The sequence below is a fragment of the Ranitomeya variabilis genome, chromosome 7 (assembly GCF_051348905.1).
Source record: "Ranitomeya variabilis isolate aRanVar5 chromosome 7, aRanVar5.hap1, whole genome shotgun sequence".
NCBI lineage: Eukaryota > Metazoa > Chordata > Amphibia > Anura > Dendrobatidae > Ranitomeya > Ranitomeya variabilis.
In genome coordinates, this window is record NC_135238.1 from 24153527 (window position 1) to 24178969 (window position 25443).

At 47.1% G+C, this 25443-nt stretch overlaps 1 protein-coding gene across 1 annotated transcript in view; it reads left to right on the forward strand.

Annotated features, from left to right (window-relative positions):
* Window positions 1-25443, forward strand: part of LOC143785575 (uncharacterized) — a 59314-nt gene that overhangs the window by 6936 nt on the left and 26935 nt on the right. Inside the window, exon 2 of the mRNA XM_077274556.1 lies at window positions 18208-18318. Within this exon, the coding sequence (XP_077130671.1) occupies window positions 18255-18318 (64 nt within the window). The 5' untranslated portion in view covers window positions 18208-18254. The remainder of the gene's footprint in view (window positions 1-18207; window positions 18319-25443) is intronic.

Consider the following 25443-nt stretch of genomic DNA (forward strand, 5'->3'; position numbering starts at 1 on the left):
AGAAATATATTGTCAGAAATTTAGAAAGTGGTCTGTGCTTACAAAATGGAATGAGGATGCCCTGGCAGCTATTTTCAGAAAGGGTCTTTCTGAAGCCCTTAAAGATGTTATGGTGGGGTTCCCCACGCCTGCTGGTTTGAACGAATCAATGTCTCTGGCCATTCAGATTGATCGGCGCCTGCGTGAGCGTAAGGTGGTGCACCAAATGGCGGTGTCTTCTGGGCAGAGTCCTGAGCCTATGCAATGTGATAGGATTTTGACTAGAGCAGAACGGCAGGAGTTCAGACGTCAGAATGGGCTATGTTTTTACTGTGGTGACGCAACTCATGCTATCTCTGACTGCCCGAAGCGTACTAAGAGGGTTGCTAGGTCGGTTACCATCAGTACTGTACAGCCTAAATTTCTCTTGTCTATTACCCTGATTTGCTCATTTCGTCCTTTTCTGTAATGGCATTTGTGGATTCTGGCGCTGCCCTGAACTTAATGGACCTAGAATTTGCCAAGCGCTGTGGTTTTTCCTTGGAGCCTTTGCAGAGCCCTATTCCCTTGAGGTGGATTGATGCTACGCCATTGGCCAAGAATAAACCTCAGTACTGGACACAGTTAACCATGAACATGGCTCCAGCTCATCAGGAAAATATTCGCTTTTTGGTGTTGCATAATTTGCATGATTGTGTTGTGCTGGGTTTTCCATGGTTACAGGTACATAATCCACTGCTGGATTGGAAATCTATGTCTGTGACTAGTTGGGGTTGTCAAGGGATACATAGTGACATTCCTCTGATGTCAATTTCCTCGTCTCCTTCTTCTGAAGTTCCTGAGTTTTTGTCGGATTTCCAGGATATATTTGAGGAGCCCAAGTCCAGTTCCCTGCCTCCTCATAGGGACTGTGATTGCGCTATTAATTTGATTCCTGGCTGTAAATTCCCTAAGGGACGACTTTTTAATCTGTCTGTGCCAGAGCTGTCATGATTCTCAATGGCGAGAGAACATAGCCCAGCATATATGAGAACTAGCTCTTGGAAGATGGAAACTATACTGACCATGAACTAAACCTGCCGCACAACTAGAAGTGGCCGGGTAGCATGCCTACGTTTTTTTTATCCCTAGATGCCCAGCGCCAGCCGGAGAACTACCTAATCCTAGCAGAGGAAAAGACAGTCCTGGCTCACCTCTAGAGAAATTTTCCCAAAAGGCAGACAGAGGCCCCCACATATATTGGCGGTGATTTAAGATGAAATGACAAACGTAGTATGAAAATAGGTTTAGCAAAATCGAGGTCCGCTTACTAGATAGCATGAAGACAGAAAGGGCACTTTCATGGTCAGCAGAAAACCCTATCAAAACACCATCCAGAAATTACTTTAAGACTCTAGCATTAACTCATAACACCAGAGTGGCAATTTCCGCTCACAAGAGCTTTCCAGACACAGTAACGAAACAGCAGCTGTGAACAGGAACAAAATGCAAAAACACACAAGGACAAAAGTCCAACTTAGCTGGGAGTTGTCTAGTAGCAGGAACATGCACAGAAAGGCTACTGATTACATTGTTGACCGGCATGAAACTGACAGAGGAGCAAGGTTATATAGCGACTCCCACATCCTGATAGGAGCAGGTGAACAGAGGGGATGATGCACACAAGTTAAATTCCACAAGTGGCCACCGGGGGAGCCCAGAATCCAATTTCACAACAGTACCCCCCCCTCAAGGAGGGGGCACCGAACCCTCACCAGAACCACCAGGGCGATCAGGATGAGCCCTATGAAAGGCACGGACAAGATCGGAGGCATGAACATCAGAGGCAGTGACCCAAGAATTATCCTCCTGACCGTATCCCTTCCATTTGACCAGATACTGGAGTTTCCGTCTGGAAACACGAGAGTCCAAGATCTTTTCCACAACGTACTCCAACTCACCCTCAACCAACACCGGAGCAGGAGGCTCAACGGAAGGCACAGCTGGTACCTCATACCTGCGCAACAATGACCGATGAAAAACATTATGAATCGAAAAGGATGCAGGGAGGTCCAAACGGAAGGACACAGGGTTAAGAATCTCCAATATCTTGTACGGGCCGATGAACCGAGGCTTAAACTTAGGAGAAGAAACCCTCATAGGGACAAAACGAGAAGACAACCACACCAAGTCCCCAACACAAAGCCGAGGACCAACACGACGACGGCGGTTGGCAAAAAGCTGAGTCTTCTCCTGGGACAACTTCAAATTGTCCACCACCTGCCCCCAAATCTGATGCAACCTCTCCACCACAGCATCCACTCCAGGACAATCCGAAGATTCCACTTGACCGGAGGAAAATCGAGGATGAAACCCCGAATTACAGAAAAACGGGGACACCAAGGTGGCAGAGCTGGCCCGATTATTGAGGGCGAACTCCGCCAAAGGCAAAAAAGCAACCCAATCATCCTGATCCGCAGACACAAAACACCTCAAATATGTCTCCAAGGTCTGATTAGTCCGCTCGGTCTGGCCATTAGTCTGAGGATGGAAAGCAGACGAAAAAGACAAATCTATGCCCATCCTAGCACAGAATGCCCGCCAAAATCTAGACACGAATTGGGTCCCTCTGTCAGAAACGATATTCTCCGGAATACCATGCAAACGAACAACATTTTGAAAAAACAGAGGAACCAACTCGGAAGAAGAAGGCAACTTAGGCAAGGGAACCAGATGGACCATCTTAGAGAAACGGTCACACACCACCCAGATGACAGACATCTTCTGAGAAACAGGCAGATCCGAAATAAAATCCATCGAGATGTGCGTCCAAGGCCTCTTCGGGATAGGCAAGGGTAACAACAATCCACTAGCCCGAGAACAACAAGGCTTGGCCCGAGCACAAACGTCACAAGACAGCACAAAGCCTCGCACATCTCGTGACAGGGAAGGCCACCAGAAGGACCTTGCCACCAAATCCCTGGTACCAAAGATTCCAGGATGACCTGCCAACGCAGAAGAATGAACCTCAGAGATGACTCTACTGGTCCAATCATCAGGAACAAACAGTCTACCAGGTGGGCAACGATCAGGTCTATCCGCCTGAAACTCCTGCAAGGCCCGCCGCAGGTCTGGAGAAACGGCAGACAATATCACTCCATCTTTAAGGATACCTGTGGGCTCAGAATTACCAGGGGAGTCAGGCTCAAAACTCCTAGAAAGGGCATCCGCCTTAACATTCTTAGAACCCGGTAGGTAAGACACCACAAAATTAAACCGAGAGAAAAACAACGACCAGCGCGCTTGTCTAGGATTCAGGCGCCTGGCAGACTCAAGGTAAATTAAATTTTTGTGGTCAGTCAATACCACCACCTGATGTCTGGCCCCCTCAAGCCAGTGACGCCACTCCTCAAAAGCCCACTTCATGGCCAAAAGCTCCCGATTCCCAATATCATAATTCCGCTCGGCGGGCGAAAATTTACGGGAAAAAAAAGCACAAGGTCTCATCACGGAGCAGTCGGAACTTCTCTGCGACAACACCGCCCCAGCTCCGATTTCAGAAGCGTCGACCTCAACCTGAAAAGGAAGAGCAACATCAGGCTGACGCAACACTGGGGCGGAAGAAAAGCGGCGCTTGAGCTCCCGAAAGGCCTCCACAGCATCAGGGGACCAATCAGCAACATCAGCACCCTTCTTAGTCAAATCAGTCAATGGTTTTACAACATCAGAAAAACCAGCAATAAATCGACGATAAAAGTTAGCAAAGCCCAAAAATTTCTGAAGACTCTTAAGAGAAGAGGGTTGCGTCCAATCACCAATAGCCTGAACCTTGACAGGATCCATCTCGATGGAAGAGGGGGAAAAAATGTATCCCAAGAAGGAAATCTTCTGAACCCCAAAAACACACTTAGAACCCTTCACACACAAGGAATTAGACCGCAAAACCTGAAAAACCCTCCTGACCTGCTGGACATGAGAGTCCCAGTCATCCGAAAAAATCAGAATATCATCCAGATACACAATCATAAATTTATCCAAATAATCGCGGAAAATGTCATGCATAAAGGACTGGAAGACTGAAGGGGCATTTGAAAGACCAAAAGGCATCACCAAATACTCAAAATGGCCCTCGGGCGTATTAAATGCGGTTTTCCACTCATCCCCCTGCTTGATTCGCACCAAATTATACGCCCCACGGAGATCAATCTTAGAGAACCACTTGGCCCCCTTTATACGAGCAAACAAATCAGTAAGCAGTGGTAACGGATATTGATATTTAACCGTGATTTTATTCAAAAGTCGATAATCAATACACGGCCTCAAAGAGCCGTCTTTCTTAGACACAAAGAAAAAACCGGCTCCTAAGGGAGATGACGAAGGACGAATATGTCCCTTTTCCAAGGACTCCTTTATATATTCTCGCATAGCCGCGTGTTCAGGCACAGACAGATTAAATAAACGACCCTTAGGGTATTTACTACCCGGAATCAAGTCTATGGCACAATCGCACTCCCGGTGCGGAGGTAGTGAACCAACCTTGGGTTCTTCAAAAACGTCACGAAAGTCAGACAAGAATTCAGGAATCTCAGAGGGAATAGATGATGAAATGGAAACCAAAGGTACGTCCCCATGAGTTCCTTTACATCCCCAGCTTAACACAGACATAGCTCTCCAGTCGAGGACTGGGTTATGAGATTGCAGCCATGGCAATCCCAGCACCAAAACATCATGTAGATTATACAGCACCAGAAAGCGAATAACCTCCTGGTGATCCGGATTAACACGCATAGTCACTTGTGTCCAGTATTGTGGTTTATTACTAGCCAATGGGGTGGAGTCAATCCCTTTCAGAGGTATCGGAGCCTCCAATGGCTCCAAATCATAACCACAGCGTTTGGCAAAGGACCAATCCATAAGACTCAAAGCAGCGCCAGAGTCGACATAGGCGTCCGCGGTAATAGATGACAAAGAACAAATCAGGGTCACAGATAGAATAAACTTAGACTGTAAAGTGCTAATTGAAACAGACTTGTCAGGCTTCTTAGTACGCTTAAAGCATGCTGATATAACATGAGTTGAATCACCACAATAGAAGCACAACCCATTTTTTCGTCTAAAATTCTGCCGCTCGCTTCTGGACAGAATTCTATCACATTGCATATTTTCTGGCGTTTTCTCAGTAGACACCGCCAAATGGTGCACAGGTTTGCGCTCCCGCAGACGCCTATCGATCTGAATAGCCATCGTCATGGACTCATTCAGACTCGCAGGCACAGGGAACCCCACCATAACATCCTTAATGGCATCAGAGAGACCTTCTCTGAAAATCGCCGCCAGGGCGCACTCATTCCACTGAGTAAGCACAGACCATTTGCGGAATTTTTGGCAGTATATTTCAGCTTCATCTTGCCCCTGAGACAAGGACATCAAGGCCTTTTCCGCCTGAAGCTCTAAATGAGGTTCCTCATAAAGCAACCCCAAGGCCAGAAAAAACGCATCCACATTGAGCAACGCAGGATCCCCTGGTGCCAATGCAAAAGCCCAGTCTTGAGGGTCGCCCCGGAGCAAGGAAATTACAATCCTGACCTGCTGTGCAGGGTCTCCGGCAGAGCGAGACTTCAGGGACAAAAACAATTTGCAATTATTTTTAAAATTTTGAAAGTGAGATCTATTCCCCGAGAAGAATTCAGGCAAAGGAATTCTAGGCTCAGACATAGGTGCATGAACAACAAAATCTTGCAAATTTTGTACCTTTGTGGCGAGATTATTCAAACCTGTAGCTACACTCTGAAGATCCATTTGAAACAGGTGAACACAGAGCCATTCAAGGATTAGAAGGAGAGGAAGAGAGGAAGGCTGCAGTATAGGCAGACTAGCAAGAGATTCAATTAAGAGCACACTCAGAACTAGAGGGAAAAAAAAAAAAAAAAAATTGTAGCAGACTTCTTTTTTCTCTCCTTTCTCAGCCAGTAATTTAACCCTTTTTTTGTCCGGTCAAACTGTCATGATTCTCAATGGCGAGAGAACATAGCCCAGCATATATGAGAACTAGCTCTTGGAAGATGGAAACTATACTGACCATGAACTAAACCTGCCGCACAACTAGAAGTGGCCGGGTAGCATGCCTACGTTTTTTTTATCCCTAGATGCCCAGCGCCAGCCGGAGAACTACCTAATCCTAGCAGAGGAAAAGACAGTCCTGGCTCACCTCTAGAGAAATTTTCCCAAAAGGCAGACAGAGGCCCCCACATATATTGGCGGTGATTTAAGATGAAATGACAAACGTAGTATGAAAATAGGTTTAGCAAAATCGAGGTCCGCTTACTAGATAGCATGAAGACAGAAAGGGCACTTTCATGGTCAGCAGAAAACCCTATCAAAACACCATCCAGAAATTACTTTAAGACTCTAGCATTAACTCATAACACCAGAGTGGCAATTTCCGCTCACAAGAGCTTTCCAGACACAGTAACGAAACAGCAGCTGTGAACAGGAACAAAATGCAAAAACACACAAGGACAAAAGTCCAACTTAGCTGGGAGTTGTCTAGTAGCAGGAACATGCACAGAAAGGCTACTGATTACATTGTTGACCGGCATGAAACTGACAGAGGAGCAAGGTTATATAGCGACTCCCACATCCTGATAGGAGCAGGTGAACAGAGGGGATGATGCACACAAGTTAAATTCCACAAGTGGCCACCGGGGGAGCCCAGAATCCAATTTCACAACACAGAGCATGCCGCTATGCGGAGTTATGTAAAGGAGTCCTTAGAGAAAGGGCATATTCGCCCGTCTTCGTCACCGTTGGGAGCGGGGTTCTTTTTTGTTGTCAAGAAGGATGGCTCCTTGAGGCCCTGTATAGATTATCGCCTTCTCAATAAGATCACGGTCAAATTCCAGTACCCTTTGCCTTTGCTTTCTGATTTGTTTGCTCGGATTAAAGGGGCTAGCTGGTTTACCAAGATTGACCTTCGAGGGGCGTATAATCTTGTCCGCATTAAACAGGGTGATGAATGGAAAACAGCATTTAATACGCCCGAAGGCCATTTTGAATATCTTGTGATGCCTTTCGGGCTCTCTAATGCTCCATCTGTGTTTCAGTTCTTTATGCATGATATTTTCCGGGAGTATCTGGATAAATTCATGATTGTATATTTGGATGATATTTTGTATTTTTCCGATGATTGGGAGTCTCATGTGAAGCAGGTCAGGATGGTATTTCAGATCCTTCGTGCTAATGCATTGTTTGTGAAGGGGTCTAAGTGCCTTTTTAGAGTTCAGAAGGTTTCTTTTTTGGGTTTCATTTTTTTCTCCCTCAGCTATTGAAATGGACCCTGTTAAGGTCCAGGCTATTTATGATTGGACTCAACCCACGTCTGGGAAGAGCCTTCAGAAATTTTTGGGCTTTGCTAATTTTTATCGCCGCTTCATTGCTAATTTTTCTACTGTGGTTAAACCTCTGACCGATTTGACCAAGAAAGGTGCTGATGTGGTGAATTGGTCCTCTGCGGCTGTGGAGGCCTTTCAGGAGCTTAAGCGTCGTTTTACTTCTGCCCCTGTGTTGCGTCAGCCAGATGTTTCTCTCCCTTTTCAGGTTGAGGTTGACGCTTCTGAGATTGGGGCAGGAGCTGTTTTGTCTCAGAGAAGTTCTGATGGCTCTGTGATGAAACCGTGTGCTTTCTTCTCCAGAAAGTTTTCGCCTGCTGAGCGTAATTATGATGTCGGCAATCGGGAGTTGTTGGCTATGAAGTGGGCATTTGAAGAGTGGCGACATTGGCTTGAGGGAGCTAAGCATCGTGTTGTGGTCTTGACCGATCATAAGAATCTGATTTACCTTGAGTCTGCCAAGCGGTTGAATCCTAGACAGGCTCGATGGTCTTTGTTTTTCTCCCGTTTTGATTTTGTGGTCTCGTATCTTCCGGGATCTAAGAATGTGAAGGCTGATGCCCTGTCTAGGAGTTTTTTGCCTGATTCTCCGGGAGTCCTTGAGCCGGCTGGTATTCTCAAGGAGGGGGTGATTCTTTCTGCTATCTCCCCTGATTTGCGGCGGGTGCTTCAGGAGTTTCAGGCTGATAGATCCGACCGCTGTCCTGTGGGGAAACTGTTTGTTCCTGATAGATGGACTAGTAAGGTAATTTCTGAGATTCATTGTTCTGTATTGGCTGGTCATCCTGGGATTTTTGGTACCAGAGATTTGGTTGCCAGGTCCTTTTGGTGGCCTTCTTTGTCACGGGATGTGCGTTCCTTTGTGCAGTCCTGTGGGACCTGTGCCCGGGCTAAGCCCTGCTGTTCTCGTGCTAGTGGGTTGCTTTTGCCTTTGCCTATCCCTGAGAAGCCCTGGACGCATATTTCCATGGATTTTATTTCTGATCTTCCTGTTTCTCAGAAGATGTCTGTCATCTGGGTGGTCTGTGACCGGTTTTCTAAGATGGTCCACTTGGTACCTTTGCCTAAGTTGCCTTCCTCCTCTGATTTGGTTCCATTATTTTTTCAGCATGTGGTTCGTTTGCATGGCATTCCGGAGAATATTGTGTCTGACAGAGGTACCCAGTTTGTTTCTAGGTTTTGGCGGTCCTTTTGTGCTAGAATGGGCATTAATTTGTCTTTTTCCTCGGCATTTCATCCTCAGACAAATGGACAGACGGAGCGAACCAATCAGACCTTGGAAACCTATTTGAGATGCTTTGTGTCTGCTGATCAGGATGATTGGGTGGCCTTCTTGCCGCTGGCCGAGTTTGCCCTTAATAATCGGGCTAGTTCGGCTACCTTGGTTTTGCCTTTTTTTTGTAACTTCGGTTTTCATCCTCGTTTTTCTTCGGGGCAGGTTGAGCCTTCGGACTGTCCTGGTGTGGATTCTGTGGTGGACAGGTTGCAGCGGATTTGGACTCATGTGGTGGACAATTTAACGTTGTTTCAGGAAAAGGCTCAACGTTTTTCTAACCGCCGTCGGTGCGTTGGTCCCCGGCTTCGTGTTGGGGATTTGGTCTGGTTGTCTTCTCGTCATGTTCCTATGAAGGTTTCTTCCCCTAGGTTCAAGCCTCGTTTTATTGGTCCTTATAGGATTTCGGAAATTATCAATCCGGTGTCTTTTCGTTTGGCCCTTCCAGCTTCCTTTTCCATTCATAATGTGTTCCATAGATCTTTGTTGCGGAGATATGTGGTGCCCATGGTCCCCTCCGTTGACCCTCCTGCTCCGGTGTTGGTGGAGGGGGAGTTGGAATATGTGGTGGAGAAGATTTTGGATTCTCGTCTTTCGAGGCGGAAACTTCAGTATCTGGTCAAGTGGAAGGGTTATGGCCAGGAGGATAATTCTTGGGTTTTTGCCTCCGATGTCCATGCTGCCGATTTGGTTCGTGCTTTTCATCTGGCTCGTCCCGATCGGCCTGGGGGCTCTGGTGAGGGTTCGGTGACCCCTCCTCAAGGGGGGGTACTGTTGTGAATTCCGTTCTTGGGCTCCATCCTGTGGTTATGAATGGTATTTTTGGGAGTACTGCCCTTGGGCTCCCTTTGGTGGTTTCGAGTGGAACTTAGCAGCTGCTTTCACTAATCGGTTCCCTGGCCTTGCTATTTAACTTGGCTCTGGTCTGTAGTCCATGCCAGCTGTCAATGTTTTTCTGGTTGGATTCAGTCCTCTCCTGGAAGTTCTCTGTTGGCCAGTCCATTTCAGCTTAAGATAAGTTCTGCTAGTTCTTGGGTTGTTCCTTGCTTTTGACCTTCTGTTCAGGTTTAAGTTATGTCTCTTTTTGTCCAGCTTGCCATTATGAAATATTCAGGCTAGTTGGAAGCTCTGGGGTAGCAGATTTGCTCCTCCACACCGTGAGTCGGTGTGGAGACTATTTTTGTAAACTCTGCGTGGATTTTTAGTTTTTTAATACTGACCGCACAGTATCCTTTTCTATTTCTGTCTATTTAGATAGTATTGGCCTCCTTTGCTAAAATCTATTTTCATTTCTGTGTTTGTCATTTCCCTCTCCACTCACCGTCAATATTTGTGGGGGGCTATCTTTCCTTTTTGGGGAGTTTCTCTGAGGTGAGATAGTTTTCCGTTTCCATCTTCAGGGGTAGTTAGTTCTTAGGCTGTGACGAGGTGTCTAGGGAGAGTCAGGAACACTCCACGGCTATTTCTAGTGTTGGTGCTAGGAGTAGGGATTGCGGTCAGTAAAGCTACCACCTCCTCAGAGCTTGTCCATGATTTGTTTTACCCACCAGGTCATATCGGTGCTGCTCCGTAACCACCAGGTCATAACAGATTACATTTACGGTTGGGATTAGGGTTAGGGGTGTGGTTAGGGTTATGGTTGGGATTAGGGTTAGGGGTGTGTTTGGGTTAGGGTTTCAGTTAGAATTAGGGGGGTTTCCACTGTTTAGGCACATCAGGGGCTCTCCAAACACGACATGGTATCCGATCTCAATTCCAGCCAATTCTGCATTGAAAATGTAAAACAGTGCTCCTTCCCTTCCGAGCTCTCCCGTGCGCCCAAACAGGGGTTTACCCCAACATATGGGGTATCAGGGTACTCAGGACAAATTGGACAACAACTTTGGGGTCTAATTTCTCCTATTAGCCTTGGCAAAATACAAAACCGGGGGCTAAAAAATAATTTTTGTGGAAAAAAAAAAAAGGATTTTTTATTTTCACGGCTCTGTGTTATAAACTGTAGTGAAACACTTGGAGGTTCAAAGTTCTCACAATACATCTAGATAAGTTCCTTGGGGGGTCTAGTTTCCAATATGGGGTCACTTTTGGGGGGTTTCAATGTTTAGGTACATCAGGGGCTCTGCAAATGCAACGTGACGCCTGCAGACCAATTCATCTAAGTCTGCATTCGAAACGGCGCGCCTTCCCTTCCGAGCTCTGCCATGTGCCTAAACGGTAGTGTCCCCCCCCCCCCACATATTGGGTATCAGCGTACTCAGGACAAATTGGACAACAACTTTTGGAGTCCAATTTCTCCTGTTACCCTTGGGAAAATACAAAACTGGGGGCTAAAAAATAATTTTGGTGGTAAAAAAAAGAATTTTTATTTTCCAGGACGTCCCTCCTGACAGCACCCTGGAGGACGTCCTCCTCCCCTTGCAGGGACAGGAAACACACGAGAGTTTAAAAGGTCATGTCCCACCCCCAGTCATCAGTGTTTTTCCTGTCCCTGCAAGGAAGGGACGCACGAGATAGCTGCACAAAGCTTACCGGAGCTCAGGGGGATCGTGCGGCTTGCCAATACCCTTCCCCCTGTCAAGAGGCTCAGGGCAGAAACCCTCCAGAGGGGGGTCCCTCTGCTCCAAAGACCAGGAGTGGGACGAGGCTCCTGGTGGCAGCCGCTCCTCCCGGTGGGAGGCTCTCGGCTGCGGACGCCATCCACGCAGTCTGCAGGCTTCCAGAGCAGCGTGGTGTCCAGAACGGCGTCTCCAGACGGAAGTTCCCAGGGACCACGTCACTTCCGGTTTCGCGGCATCCGTTACCGTCACTTCCAGTAACGCTGTATGTGTGGGGGAAGCGTGTGCGTTCCAGCGTGGATCGCATAGCGGCTGAAGCGTTCCTGATCCGGCACTGCGAGCTGCGGGGACCTGCTACCTTCATCATGGAAGCGAGCATGCCAGTCGAGGAGGGGGTAAGTGCGCATAGCGCAGACTCCCCTATCTGCTGGCAGGAGCAGGCTTACCCCAGTGCTTATCCCTATCTTATGTCATTTAAGGATAAGGGAACCCCCGCTGCCCCCTCTGGTCAAGCTAAGAGATCCGGCAAGGCCTCTGGAAAATCCAGTAGATGCCCTATTTGTAATGCGAAGCTTCCAGACTCCCATGGGAAAACCTTGTGTGCAGATTGCACATCTAAGGTCATGAGGGACGAACAACCCGCACTGCTGTCTGAGATGAGGTCCCTTATACGTGTAGAAGTGCAGGCTTCTTTGTCTAGCATGGTGCAAAAATCCAGCCCTATTCCCAGCCGCAAGAGAGCCAGACGGGAGCGATACTTAAGAGAGCCGGAGTTTACTTCTGAAGACAAGTTTGACTCAGAAGACTTCGTCTCAGAAGAAGAGGGAGAGCTTCCTTCAGGCAGCCAGGACCACCAAAGGAAATACCTCTTCCAGGCGGAAGAGACGAATGATCTTGTGCAGGCTGTGCGATGCACAATGCAGTTAGAAGAGACATCTAAGCCACAATCCAGGCAGGACCTGATGTTTGGGGGACTTATGTCATGTCGGCAGACAGTCTTCCCGGTTAGCGAGCATATTAAGGCCATGATACTGGAGGAGTGGAAAGAGGCGGAACGTCGGCTGGTATTGTCTAAGGACTTCAAAGCTCGTCTACCATTTCAGCCTGAAGACGTAAGATTATGGGAAGAAATACCCAAAGTAGATGTTCCGGTGGCAAAAGTAGCCAAAAAGACAGCCATACCATTTGAGGACTCGTCAAACCTGCTCGATCCAATGAATAGGAAAGCCGACATACTGTTAAAGAGAGCCTAGGAATCTTCCGCGGCTCTAATTAAAACCAACATAGCAGCTACTTCGGTAGCTCGGTCTATGTACCTATGGATGGGTCAATTGGAAGAGCATCTGTCCAATAAGACCCCGAGATCTGAAATCCTAAATTCTCTCCCTATAATAAGATCTGCCACGGCCTTTCTATCCGATATGACTGCTGAGTCAGATTTTTGGCTAGAAGTGGTTCTCTATCCAACGCGGCTAGGAGGGTGGTCTGGCTGAGATCCTGGTCAGGGGATAATGCTTCTAAGTCCACACTATGTTCAATTCCCTTCTCAGGAGCAAGGGTATTCGGTCCCGCCCTAGATACTATTCTAGAGTCGGCCTCTGATGAAAGGGTTTCCGGAAGAGAAACCTAGGAGACTTCAGCACCCTGGCTTTCCTCAGAGGTCATAGTTCCAGTACCGCCACTAGAAGTAGGCCAGGGACACTACTCCTCCCTATTTTCCATAACAAAACCATCCGGCGAATCTCGCACAATAATAAATCTCAAACCTCTGAATGCCTGGGTCAGGTACAAGAGGTTCCATATGGAGTCCATTCGATCGGCATTCCTCCTCATAGATCAGGATGCCGTGATGTGCACCCTCGATTTGAAGAGTGCCTATTATCAGGTTCCCATCCACCCTTCATCTCAGAGGCTTCTGAGGTTTGCGGTAGTTCTGCCGTCCGGGACCTGTCACTACCAGTTCCAGTGCTTTCCGTTCGGACTTGCCTCAGCACCTCGTATCTTTACAAAGCTGGTATCGGAGATTGTCACTTTCCTGAGAAACCAGGGGATCATAATAGTCCCATATCTCGAAGACTTCCTCCTGGTAGCAAGAACGCCAGAGCTTCTGTCAGACCACAGGAACCGAACCATATCGGTGATGGAAGAGTTAGGATGGGTCATAAATTGGCGGAAATCCAACCTAACTCCAGAACACAGGAAGACCTTCCTGGGAGTGTGTCTGGACTCAACAAACAGAATATCCCTCCTACCCGAGTCCAAGCTGGACGCAATACAGACCCAGATCTGGCTCCTATTAGAGCACAGAGTATCAATAAGGATGGCCATGAGAGTTCTAGGCCTAATAACAGCCTGCATTCCGTGTATAAGATGGGCACAGTTCCATTCAAGACCACTGCAGACATTAATCCTTTCCAAATGGGACCGGCGCCTGTCTTCTCTGGACAGTATTCTAAGACTACCACATCCTGTAAGAAGATCTCTCCTCTGGTGGACAGAGCCAGAAAATTTAAGGAAAGGAGTGTTATGGTCTACCGATCCCTACATAGTGGTTACTACAGACGCCAGCGCCTGGGACTGAGGAGCCCACTTAGAAGGCAGGATCCTTCAGGGGAAATGGCCGGAAGACGTCTGGCACAGCTCTTCCAACTTCAAAGAGCTGTACGCTGTTTGGGAAGCCCTGAGAAGAAACCGACACACTCTGGAGAATCGCCATGTCAGAATAATGTCCGACAATGTGACAACGGTTTCTTTCCTGAAACATCAGGGAGGCTCAAGACACCATCCGCTTCAGGAATTGGCGGGGAGAATTTTTCGCTGGGCAGAAAGATCGGTCCTTTCCATTTTGGCAATTCACCTAGAAGGCTCCCAGAATGTCATAGCGGACTATCTCAGCAGGACAAAGGTGTTTGCAACAGAGTGGGGACTCAACCAGGATATCTTCCGGGACTTATGTCTTCGCTGGGGAACTCCCAGTATAGACCTATTCGCAAGCAGGAGAAATTCGAAGGTCTCAAGATTCTTCTCGCTGAACCCTCGGGATCTTCCGGAAGGATTAGATGCTCTGAGCCAAGAATGGACGGAACCTCTCTCATATGCATTCCCTCCTCTGGCACTAGTCCCGGCTGTTCTCAGAAAGATCAAGGAGGATCGAGCTCGAGTCATATTGATTGTTCCATACTGGCCAAGAAGGAGTTGGTTCTTCCTTCTAGTAGACCTGGCAATCGAGAGTCCAGTAAAGCTTCCTCTCAGGGCAGATGTAATCCACCAAAGCCCGGTATTTCACCCGAACCCAGAGAAGATCCATCTCTCAGCATGGATCCTGAAGGGAACATCCTGAAGGCAAAGGGTCTGTCGAACCAAGTAATAGCTACTATCAAGTCTAGTAGGAAGCCAGTTACATCAGCAATTTACTAGAAGATCTGGAGGAGATTCTGTCTGGAGGGTGTCAGGTCTGAGGTTGCGGCAGGCACTCCCGACTTACCCAGAATTCTAGATTTCCTACAGGCAGGCTTCGACAAAGGTCTTAAACCAAGCACCTTGAAAGTGCAGATCTCGGTACGTAGTTCCTTTCTTGACTATCCCCTAGTGACTCACCCATGGATAGTTAGATTTATTAGAGCCACCCAGAGGTTGCGCCCCACCATTAGACACTTATCGCCTTCCTGGGACCTTAATTTTGTCCTCAAATTCCTCTGTAAAGATCTCTATGCTTTATCCGATAATATGCCCATTTCGGTTCTCACACGTAAAACAGCATTTCTAGTAGCGAATACCACGGCTAAAAGGGTGGGGGAAATTCAGGCCCTGTGCACTAGGGACCCGTACCTCCAGATTAGAGAGGATAGTATAATTCTTTAACTGGACCCCTCATTTATTCCAAAAGTGGGAACAATTTAAAATAGAAATCAGGAGATCGTGTTACCATCCTTCTGCAATAACCCTGCTAATGCTAAAGAAGAAGCTCTACATTCGCTGGATGTCAGGCAGGCAGTCCTAGACTACCTGGCAGCCAGTCCTAGACTACCTGGCTGCCACCAACTCATGGCGTATTGACCCAAACTTATTTATTCTGTATGGGGGAAAGAATAGGGGTAAGAAGGCCTCTAAGGCCTCTATAGCACGGTGGATCACGTCCGTGATCTCTGAGGCCTACCAGTCTGAGGGGGACTCCACTCCAAAGGGTCTCCATGCACATTCGACTCGAGGGATAGCTACTTCTTGGGCAGAGAGGGCAGGTGCCTCTCTAGAACAGATCTGTAAGGCCGGGACATGGGCTAGTGCCAACACCATTTGTAAACACTATAAACTTGATGTTTTGTCTGGTCAACATACTGCATTTGGGAGGAAAGTTCTCCAAGCGGTAATCCCACCCTGAGGAAGTGCTTTGGTACTCTCTAGGGTGCTGTCAGGAGGGACGTCCTGGAAAATAGGTATTAAGCTTACCGTCCAGGAGTCCATCCTGACAGCACGGGTAGTTCCCTCCCTGGTAATATTTATATGCGTGATACGGTATATCCCGGCATGTATGTAATATGTTCCTAACATATGATGTAATATGTTCCTTGAATACAATGTAATATGTTCGGTTACCATTAAACAATTTTTTTTCTGCATTTCCTTGAGGCGGTTCTTGTTACAACACTGAGGACTGGGGGTGGGACATGACGTTTTAAACTCTCATGTGTTTCCTGTCCCAGCAAGGGGAGGAGGACGTCCTCCAGGGTGCTGTCAGGATGGACTCCTGGAAACATCATTAACGGTAAGCTTAATACCTATTTTCACGGCTCTGCGTTATAAACTGTAGTGAAACACTTGGAGGTTCAAAGTGTTCACAACACATCTAGATAAGTTCCTTAGGGGGTCTTCTTTCCAAAATGGTGTCACTTGTGGGGGGTTTCAATGTTTAGACACATCAGGGGCTCTCCAAACGTGACATGGTGTCCTATCTCAATTCCAGTCAATTTTGCATTGAAAAGTCAAACGGCGCTCCTTCCCTTCTGTGCTCTGCCATGCGCCAAACAGTGGTTTACCCCCACATATGGGGTATCAGCATACTCAGGACAAATTTTACAACAACTTTTGGGGTCCAATTTCTTCTGTTACGCTTGGGAAAATAAAAAATTGGGGGCGAAAACATCATTTAAAAAAAAAATATATGATTTTTTTTATTTTTACGGCTCTACATTATAAACTTCTGTGAAGTACTTGGTGGGTCAAAGTGCTCACCACACATCTAGATAAGTTCCTTAGGGGGTCTACTTTCCAAAATAGTGTCACTTGTGGGAGGTTTCAATGTTTAGGCACATCAGGGGCTCTCCAAAAGGGACATGGCGTCCCATCTCAATTACAGTCAATTTTGCATTGAAAAGTTAAATGGCGCTCCTTCCCCTCCTAGCTCTGCCACGCGCCCAAACAGTGGTTTACCCCCACATATGGGGTATCAGCATACTCAGGACAAATTGTACAACAACTTTTGGGGTCCAATTTCTCCTGTTACCCTTGGTGAAATAAAACAAATTGGAGCTGAAGTAAATTTTTTGTGAAAAAAAAGTTAAATGTTCATTTTTTTTAAAAAAAAACATTCAAAAAATTCCTGTGAAACACCTGAAGGGTTAATAAACTTCTTGAATGTGGTTTTGAGCACCTTGAGGGGTGCAGTTTTTAGAATGGTTTCACACTTGATTTTCTATCTTAGGGTATGTCTCCACGTTACGGATGGGCGGCGGTATCGCCGCAGCGGCGAAGCCGCTCGGCGCTAAGCCCCGCCCCCTTAATGGGACGCGATCATGCCGGATGTGTTAACTCTTCACATCCGGGATGATCGCTCTCTCCCATAGGGCCCTGTGATATGCCTTGCGGGGACGCTGCGTCCCCGCAAGGTGTACGGACATGCTGCGATCTGAAAAGACGCGCAGCATGTCCGGAGTCGCAGGGCCGCCGCGTGCGGGTTTCCACGCATAGTGGAGACGGGATTTCATCAAATCCCCTCCACTATGCTGGAACATCTGGACGCTGCTTGTTTGACGCTGCAGCTCTGCAGGGTTTGTATGGCCCCCAAAGGATAGTATAAATATCCAAATGGCCCTTGGTAGAAAACAGATTCCCCACCCCTGCCTTAAGGCGATTAAATATATAATTTAACCTTGGGCTGCTCTTTTATGTCCATTCATAAATCCACACGTTTCTCGGCTAATCTCAAATGCTTCAGGGGACGGCTTTCTGGCCCGATATAACCCTGTTAACGGACCAGGCATATATCGAACGAGGAACTGGTGGCAGTCCTCCTGGGTTGATAAGGTTCTGTTTCACTGGGGTTAGTGAAAGGGGCCTTTCAGCCTGTCAGGGTTGTGGCCGAGTGTAGTGCCACGTCAGTGACTTCGTGGGCCACCTCTCACCTCCCTGGGCCCGTGTGGACAGGAGGGGGGGGTCTGTGTAGAACTGTGCCAAGCTGACCTTATTTGTCCCTAGGGGATACGGAACATCACGTTGCTACAAGTGGGGAGAACTTACCACGTTATCCCGCTGATGTAATATTGACGTCAGACGGGGTGACGAGGTGTGGCTCCTTCACGTTCCCTCACATAAACGTGTTTTATTTCTATGGTTCAGACCTAACTGTGCTGTGTGTAAATTATTAAAAAGGGACAGACGATTTCTCTATCATGACATTTATATAATAAGGAAATGGCATAATATAGTGTGTACCCCAAAAATACAAAACTTCCAGACAAGGCAATCTTTATATGATGAAAAATTTAAAATGTTAGTACACCCGAAATGTGAAGACAAATTAATGAAGGAAATAATTTTGTCATAATGTAGTACACTTAGCGGACCCGGCTCCAGTGACCCGTTTCCATCACTAGGTGTTGCTGTACTGACGCTGAGGGCAGCACTGGTGATATTGGTGGTAGCGATCTCACAATCAAATGTCGGCTCAGATGCCACTCGAGTTTGTAGTAAAATTGTCTAAATTGAACATTCCACATGAGTTTTCCTTCTGTCTGTGACTTTTACATTATTTTCACAGTTTTGAAATCCTGGGAAAATCTGCTGAGAAATCGTCCTAGAGCAGCAATGGAGAAAGGAGAAAGCGATGTGCGGGGAGATGAGTGGCGGTGCAAAGAGGAAGTTCTTACAGGTAACCGTCCTGATGAGGAATCAACACAAAATAAATAAAAGAAGAGTCACATTCTCCTCATTCACCAGAATAGACAATTCTAGGCTAGATGTTTTATATTATGTGTTTTTTTTGTTTTGTTTTATTTTTGTCCGTAGTGTCCCCAATTCAATGAAAATTCAGATTATACATGGCGCTGTGTATCAAACTGTGGAACCCCTCCCCTCCGCAGTGTGCAACCCCTCCCCTCTGCAGTGTGTAACCCCTCCCCTCTGCAGTGTGTAACCCCTCCCCTCCGCAGTGTGTAACCCCTCCCCTCCGCAGTGTTTAACCCCTCCCCTCTGCAGTGTGCAACCCCTCCCCTCTGCAGTGTGTAACCCCTCCCCTCTGCAGTGTGTAACCCCACCCCTGTTATATTTTGTAGTGTTATTAGTGTATCTATTAATATCGATAGGAGCATTATCAAATCATTGAAGGGCCACTGTCACCCCCCCCCAGGCGTTATAAACTAAAAGAGCCACCTTGTGCAGCAGTAATGCTGCAGTCTAACAAGGTGGCTCTTTTAGTTTTTGATTAAGTTATTACCGCAATAAAACGTTTTAAAAATTGGCCAAACGTATCAGCGATTGTACCGGGAGGCGGTCCGAAGCGTCCTCTATGAATCTTCAAACTGCCGTCACTCTTCTCTTCAGGGCCGATGGTACCCGCCCCCTTCGCGTTGTTGCTTCAAATCCGGCGCCTGCGCTGTGCGTGCCTGCCTGGGGCCTGCGCAGTCTTCTTTGGCCGTCATCACTCACACGCAGGGTGCCTGACTGCGTCTGTGCGGGCAGTGCGGCCGCCCTGTTACTGAATCCCCGCCCCGCACTGTGTTATTCATTATGCACACTGCGGGGCTGGCATTCCTGGGCATGCGCACTGCACTGCGCTGTTCAGGCCCTCCCCCATCTCGGACGTTCTCCCTTGTCTGACGTTCCCCCTGCTCCCCCGCCTTCCGGCATTATTTTCGGCTGCCAGATTCCAAAATCTGGTGAGGATTAGTGTATATGGCGGCAAGCTGCTGTGTGCTTTGTCTCTCTCTATGTGTTTGTATGTTTTAATGCAAATGCATATTTACACCAGCAGCAATGAAAATTAGGTACTTGTGTGGGTGGCCATAAATTACAAAGCACTGATGATCAATACTGTTTTTTTGGGTGAGCATTATAGGTTTACATTGCGTTCGGGCAATACGTTTTGCGAATATAGCTAGCGTATTGCACCAGCGCAATGTCTTTAGCGGGATTGCTTTTGCCGATCCCGCTATCGCAGATCCACAATCTGCGCTAGCGAGGAACGGAGCTGGGACGCTGAAAGCAGCATCTGAGGTCCGACTGAAAATAACGGCACATCGCAAGGGCGTGCCTAAAAAATGGCATGCGCTAGCGATGCGATCCAGATCCTAAACACATTGCCGTCAATGGGTGCGCTAACGGACCCGTTGCATGGCGTAACTTGCGACAATCACGCCATGCAGCGTACTCCTTTAGCGTTAACCCATTAACGCTTAGTAAACCTATTCGTAACGCACTGAACATCACTAAAGGAGGAGGGGTCTGCATTATACCACATCAAAGAACAATAAACGTTGAGGGGTGACCATTATTACACCGTACTGCAGATCAATGCACGGTCAGGGGTCTGCATTATTATACCGCACTGATCATCAATAAACGGTGAGGGGGGATCATTATTATTCCGCACTATAGATCTATAAACGGTCATGGTGGAGCATTGAGTGGAGCACTTAAATACGTGGCACTGAAATACGTGGCACTGAAATACGTGACACGTGGCACTGAAATACGTGGCACGTGGCACTGAAATACGTGGCACGTGGCACTGAAATACGTGGCACTGAAATACGTGGCACTGAAATACGTGGCACGTGGCACTGAAATACGTGGCACTGAAATACGTGGCACTGAAATACGTGGCACGTGGCACTGAAATACGTGGCACGTGGCACTGAAATACGTGGCACTGAAATACGTGGCACGTGGCACTGAAATACGTGGCACGTGGCACTCAGTGCCACGTATTTCAGTGCCACGTATTTCAGTGCCACGTGCCACGTATTTCAGTGCCACGTGCCACGTATTTCAGTGCCACGTATTTCAGTGCCACGTACCACGTATTTCAGTGCCACGTATTTCAGTGCCACGTATTTCAGTGCCACGTACCACGTATTTCAGTGCCACGTGCCACGTATTTCAGTGCCACGTGTCACGTATTTCAGTGCCACGTATTTCAGTGCCACGTACCACGTATTTCAGTGCCACGTGCCACGTATTTCAGTGCCACGTGTCACGTATTTCAGTGCCACGTATTTCAGTGCCACGTGCCACGTATTTCAGTGCCACGTGTCACGTATTTCAATGCCACGTATTTCAGTGCCACGTGCCACGTATTTCAGTGCCACGTGCCACGTATTTCAGTGCCACGTGCCACGTATTTCAGTGCCACATGTCACGTATTTCAGTGCCACGTATTTCAGTGCCACGTATTTCAGTGCCACGTATTTCAGTGCCACGTATTTCAGTGCCACGTATTTCAGTGCCACGTATTTCAGTGCCACGTGCCACGTATTTCAGTGCCACGTGCCACGTATTTCAGTGCCACGTGTCACGTATTTCAGTGCCACGTATTTCAGTGCCACGTATTTAAGTGCTCCACTCAATGCTCCACCATGACCGTTTATAGATCTATAGTGCGGAATAATAATGATCCCCCCTCACCGTTTATTGATGATCAGTGCGGTATAATAATGCAGACCCCTGACCGTGCATTGATCTGCAGTACGGTGTAATAATGGTCACCCCTCAACGTTTATTGTTCTTTGATGTGGTATAATGCAGACCCCTCCTCCTTTAGTGATGTTCAGTGCGTTACGAATAGGTTCACTAAGCGTTAATGGGTTAACGCTAAAGGAGTACGCTGCATGGCGTGATTGTCGCAAGTTACGCCATGCAACGGGTCCGTTAGCGCACCCATTGACGGCAATGTGTTTAGGATCTGGATCGCATCGCTAGCGCATGCCATTTTTTAGGCACGCCCTTGCGATGTGCCGTTATTTTCAGTCGGACCTCAGATGCTGCTTTCAGCGTCCCAGCTCCGTTCCTCGCTAGCGCAGATTGTGGATCTGCGATAGCGGGATCGTCAAAAGCAATCCCGCTAAAGACATTGCGCTGGTGCAATACGCTAGCTATATTCGCAAAACGTATTGCCCGAACGCAATGTAAACCTATAATGCTCACCCAAAAAAACAGTATTGATCATCAGTGCTTTGTAATTTATGGCCACCCACACAAGTACCTAATTTTCATTGCTGCTGGTGTAAATATGCATTTGCATTAAAACATACAAACACATAGAGAGAGACAAAGCACACAGCAGCTTGCCGCCATATACACTAATCCTCACCAGATTTTGGAATCTGGCAGCCGAAAATAATGCCGGAAGGCGGGGGAGCAAGGGCAACGTCAGACAAGGGAGAACGTCCGAGCTGGGGGAGGGCCTGAACAGCGCAGTGCAGTGCGCATGCCCAGGAATGCCAGCCCCGCAGTGTGCATAATGAATAACACAGTGCGGGGCGGGGATTCAGTAACAGGGCGGCCGCACTGCCCGCACAGACGCAGTCAGGCACCCTGCGTGTGAGTGATGACGGCCAAAGAAGACTGCGCAGGCCCCAGGCAGGCACGCACAGCGCAGGCGCCGGATTTGAAGCAACAACGCGAAGGGGGCGGGTACCATCGGCCCTGAAGAGAAGAGTGACGGCAGTTTGAAGATTCATAGAGGACGCTTCGGACCGCCTCCCGGTACAATCGCTGGTACGTTTGGCCAATTTTTAAAACGTTTTATTGCGGTAATAACTTAATCAAAAACTAAAAGAGCCACCTTGTTAGACTGCAGCATTACTGCTGCACAAGGTGGCTCTTTTAGTTTATAACGCCTGGGGGGGGGTGACAGTGGCCCTTTAAATTAATTGGTTTGATAATGTTGCTATCAATTAAATAGTTATTGCTATTTTGTGTCTGTACGGTACAATGATTTTGATAGTGGCAAGATCAAAATAGTCAATCAATGTCAGACTTATTATCATGTTGTGTTACAGAATGAATTTGATAGTGTGATATTATATATGTCTCTATCAAATGCGATTATTTGGCTACTATTATATGATAGTATATTTCTCAATATTATGAAAAAATGATAGACATTGTATCAGTTTTAAAGATTTTATTCAAAAAAATATTACCGTATATACTCAAGTATAAGCCAACCCGAGTATAAGCCAACCCCCCTAATTTTGCCACAAAAAACTGGGAAAACTTATTGACTCGAGTATAAGCCTAGGGTAGGAAATGCAGCAGCTACCGGTGAATTTCAAAAATAAAAATAGATGCTCCATACCGTTGATTATTGTCCCATAGATGCTCCATATAAAACTGTGCCATATATAATGCTCTATAACGTTCATTATGGCCCCATAGATGCTCCATATAAAGCTGTGACATATATAATGCTTTGCACCGTTCATTATGGCCCCATAGATGCTCCACATAAAGCTGTGCCACATATAATGCTCTGCACCGTTCATTATGGCTCCATAGATGCTCCACATAAAGCTGTGCCACATATAATGCTCTGCACCGTTCATTATGGCCCGTTGTGAACTCTGTTTTCAGGCTCCCTCTTGTGGTCACAGGTGGTATTGTGTGATTTTTGTTTTGAGCTCCCCCTGGTGGCTTTGTTTGTTATTCTGCGGGTCTGTGGCTGGATCAGCTGCCTCGTTATTCACTTGGGAGTTTCCTATTTAGCTCTGTGTCACTTCCACTTGTTGCCGGCTGTCAATGTATTCAGTGCTATTCTGATTACTCCTGATTATCTTCGGTTTCAGTCTCTTCAGGAGAAGCTAAGTTCTGTTTAATTATTTTTTGCTCATCAGTCTGCAATTTGATTTCTGTGTATGATGAGTTTAGTCCAGCTTGCTAATATGTGATTTCTTGCTGCTGGTTAGCTCTGGGGTACAGAGTTGCTTCCCCCGCACCGTTAGTTGGTGCGGGGGCTCGAGCAATCTCTGCGTGGATATTTTGATTAGGGTTTTTAATTGACCGCACAGTTCCCTTTCTATTTTCTGCTATCTAGTGTTAGCGGGCCTCATTTGCTAAATCTAATTTCATCTCTGCGTTTGTGCTTTCCCCTTAACTCACCGTTAATATTTGTGGGGGGCTATTCTATATCTTTGGGGTCATTTCACTGAGGCAAGTGAGGACTTTCGTTCCCTCTAGGAATAGTCAGTTTCTTAGGCCGTGAAGAGACGTCTAGGATTTTCAGGTAACGTTCCACGGCTACCTATAGTTGTGTGCGGATAGGATCAGGTTGCGGTCAATTCAGTTACCACTTCCCCAGAGTTTGTAGTCTGTTTAGTTACTTAGCTAGTCCTCTTGTGATCCTTGCCACTAGGATCATAACAGTACAGCCGGCCCGTAAAGTGTTAATTGCATGGCAGAAGCAGGAGAAAAGAAGCCTTGAGAAATTTTTTTTTTTTTTTTGCCGTGTGTCTAGCTGCTGTGTGTCTAGCTTCTCTCCTCCTCTTAATCTTGGTGTGGCTCTGAACTCAGCTGCTGATATGGATATTCAGAGTTTGGCCTCCAGTGTAGATCATCTTGCTGCAAGGGTACAAAGTATTCAGGATTTTGTTGTTCACAGTCCTATGTCAGAGCCTAGAATACCTATTCCGGAGCTGTTTTCTGGAGATAGATCTAGGTTCCTGAATTTTAAGAACAATTGTAAATTGTTTCTTTCTTTGAAACCTCGTTCCTCTGGTGATTCCGTTCAGCAAGTTAAGATTATAATTTCTTTCTTGCTTGGTGACCCTCAAGATTGGGCCTTCGCATTGGCGCCAGGGGATCCTGCATTGCTCAGTGTGGATGCGTTTTTTCTGGCCCTTGGATTGCTCTATGAGGAACCTAATCTTGAGAACCAGGCTGAAAAAGCGTTGTTGGCCCTCTCTCAGGGGCAAGATGAAGCAGAGGTGTACTGCCAGAAATTTCGGAAATGGTCGGTGCTTACTCAGTGGAATGAGTGTGTCCTGGCTGCAAATTTCAGAAAAGGTCTTTCTGAGGCCATTAAGAATGTCATGGTGGGGTTCCCTACGCCTGCAGGTCTGAATGAGTCAATGACTCTGGCCATTCAGATTGATCGGCGTTTGCGGGAGCGCAAACCTGCGCACCATTTGGCGGTGTCTTCTGAACAGACACCTGAGTCTATGCAATGTGATAGAATTCTGACCAGAAGTGAACGGCAAGATTATAGACGGCAAAATGGGTTGTGCTTTTACTGTGGTGACTCAGCTCATGTTATCTCAGCATGCTCTAAGCGCAAAAAAAGGTTGATAAATCTGTCACCATCGGTACTTTACAGCCTAAGTTCATTTTGTCTGTTACCCTGATTTGTTCCCTGTCATCTTACCCGGTTATGGCTTTTGTAGATTCAGGTGCTGCCCTGAGTCTGATGGACTTGTCATTTGCCAGGCGCTGTGGTTTTGTTTTGGAGCCTTTAAAATTCCCTATTCCACTAAGGGGAATTGATGCTACACCATTGGCTACGAATAAACCTCAGTACTGGACTCAAGTGACCATGTGCATGACTCCTGTTCATCAGGAGGTGATTCACTTTCTTGTACTGCATAATTTGCATGATGTTGTCGTGTTGGGTCTGCCATGGTTGCAGACTCATAATCCAGTCCTGGATTGGAAAGCAATGTCTGTGTCAAGTTGGGGTTGTCAGGGAATTCATGGCGACGCTCCTGTGGTGTCAATTGCTTCATCCACTCCTTCTGAAGTCCCTGCGTTTTTGTCAGACTACCAGGATGTATTTGATGAGCCCAAACTCAGTTCTCTACCTCCTCATAGGGATTGTGATTGTGCTATAAATTTGATTCCTGGTAGTAAGTTTCCTAAGGGACGACTTTTCAATTTGTCAGTGCCGGAGCATGCTGCCATGCGGAGTTATATAAAGGAGTCTTTGGAGAAAGGACTTATTCGCCCCTCCTCCTCCCCTCTTGGTGCGGGGTTCTTTTTTGTGGCTAAGAAGGATGGTTCTCTG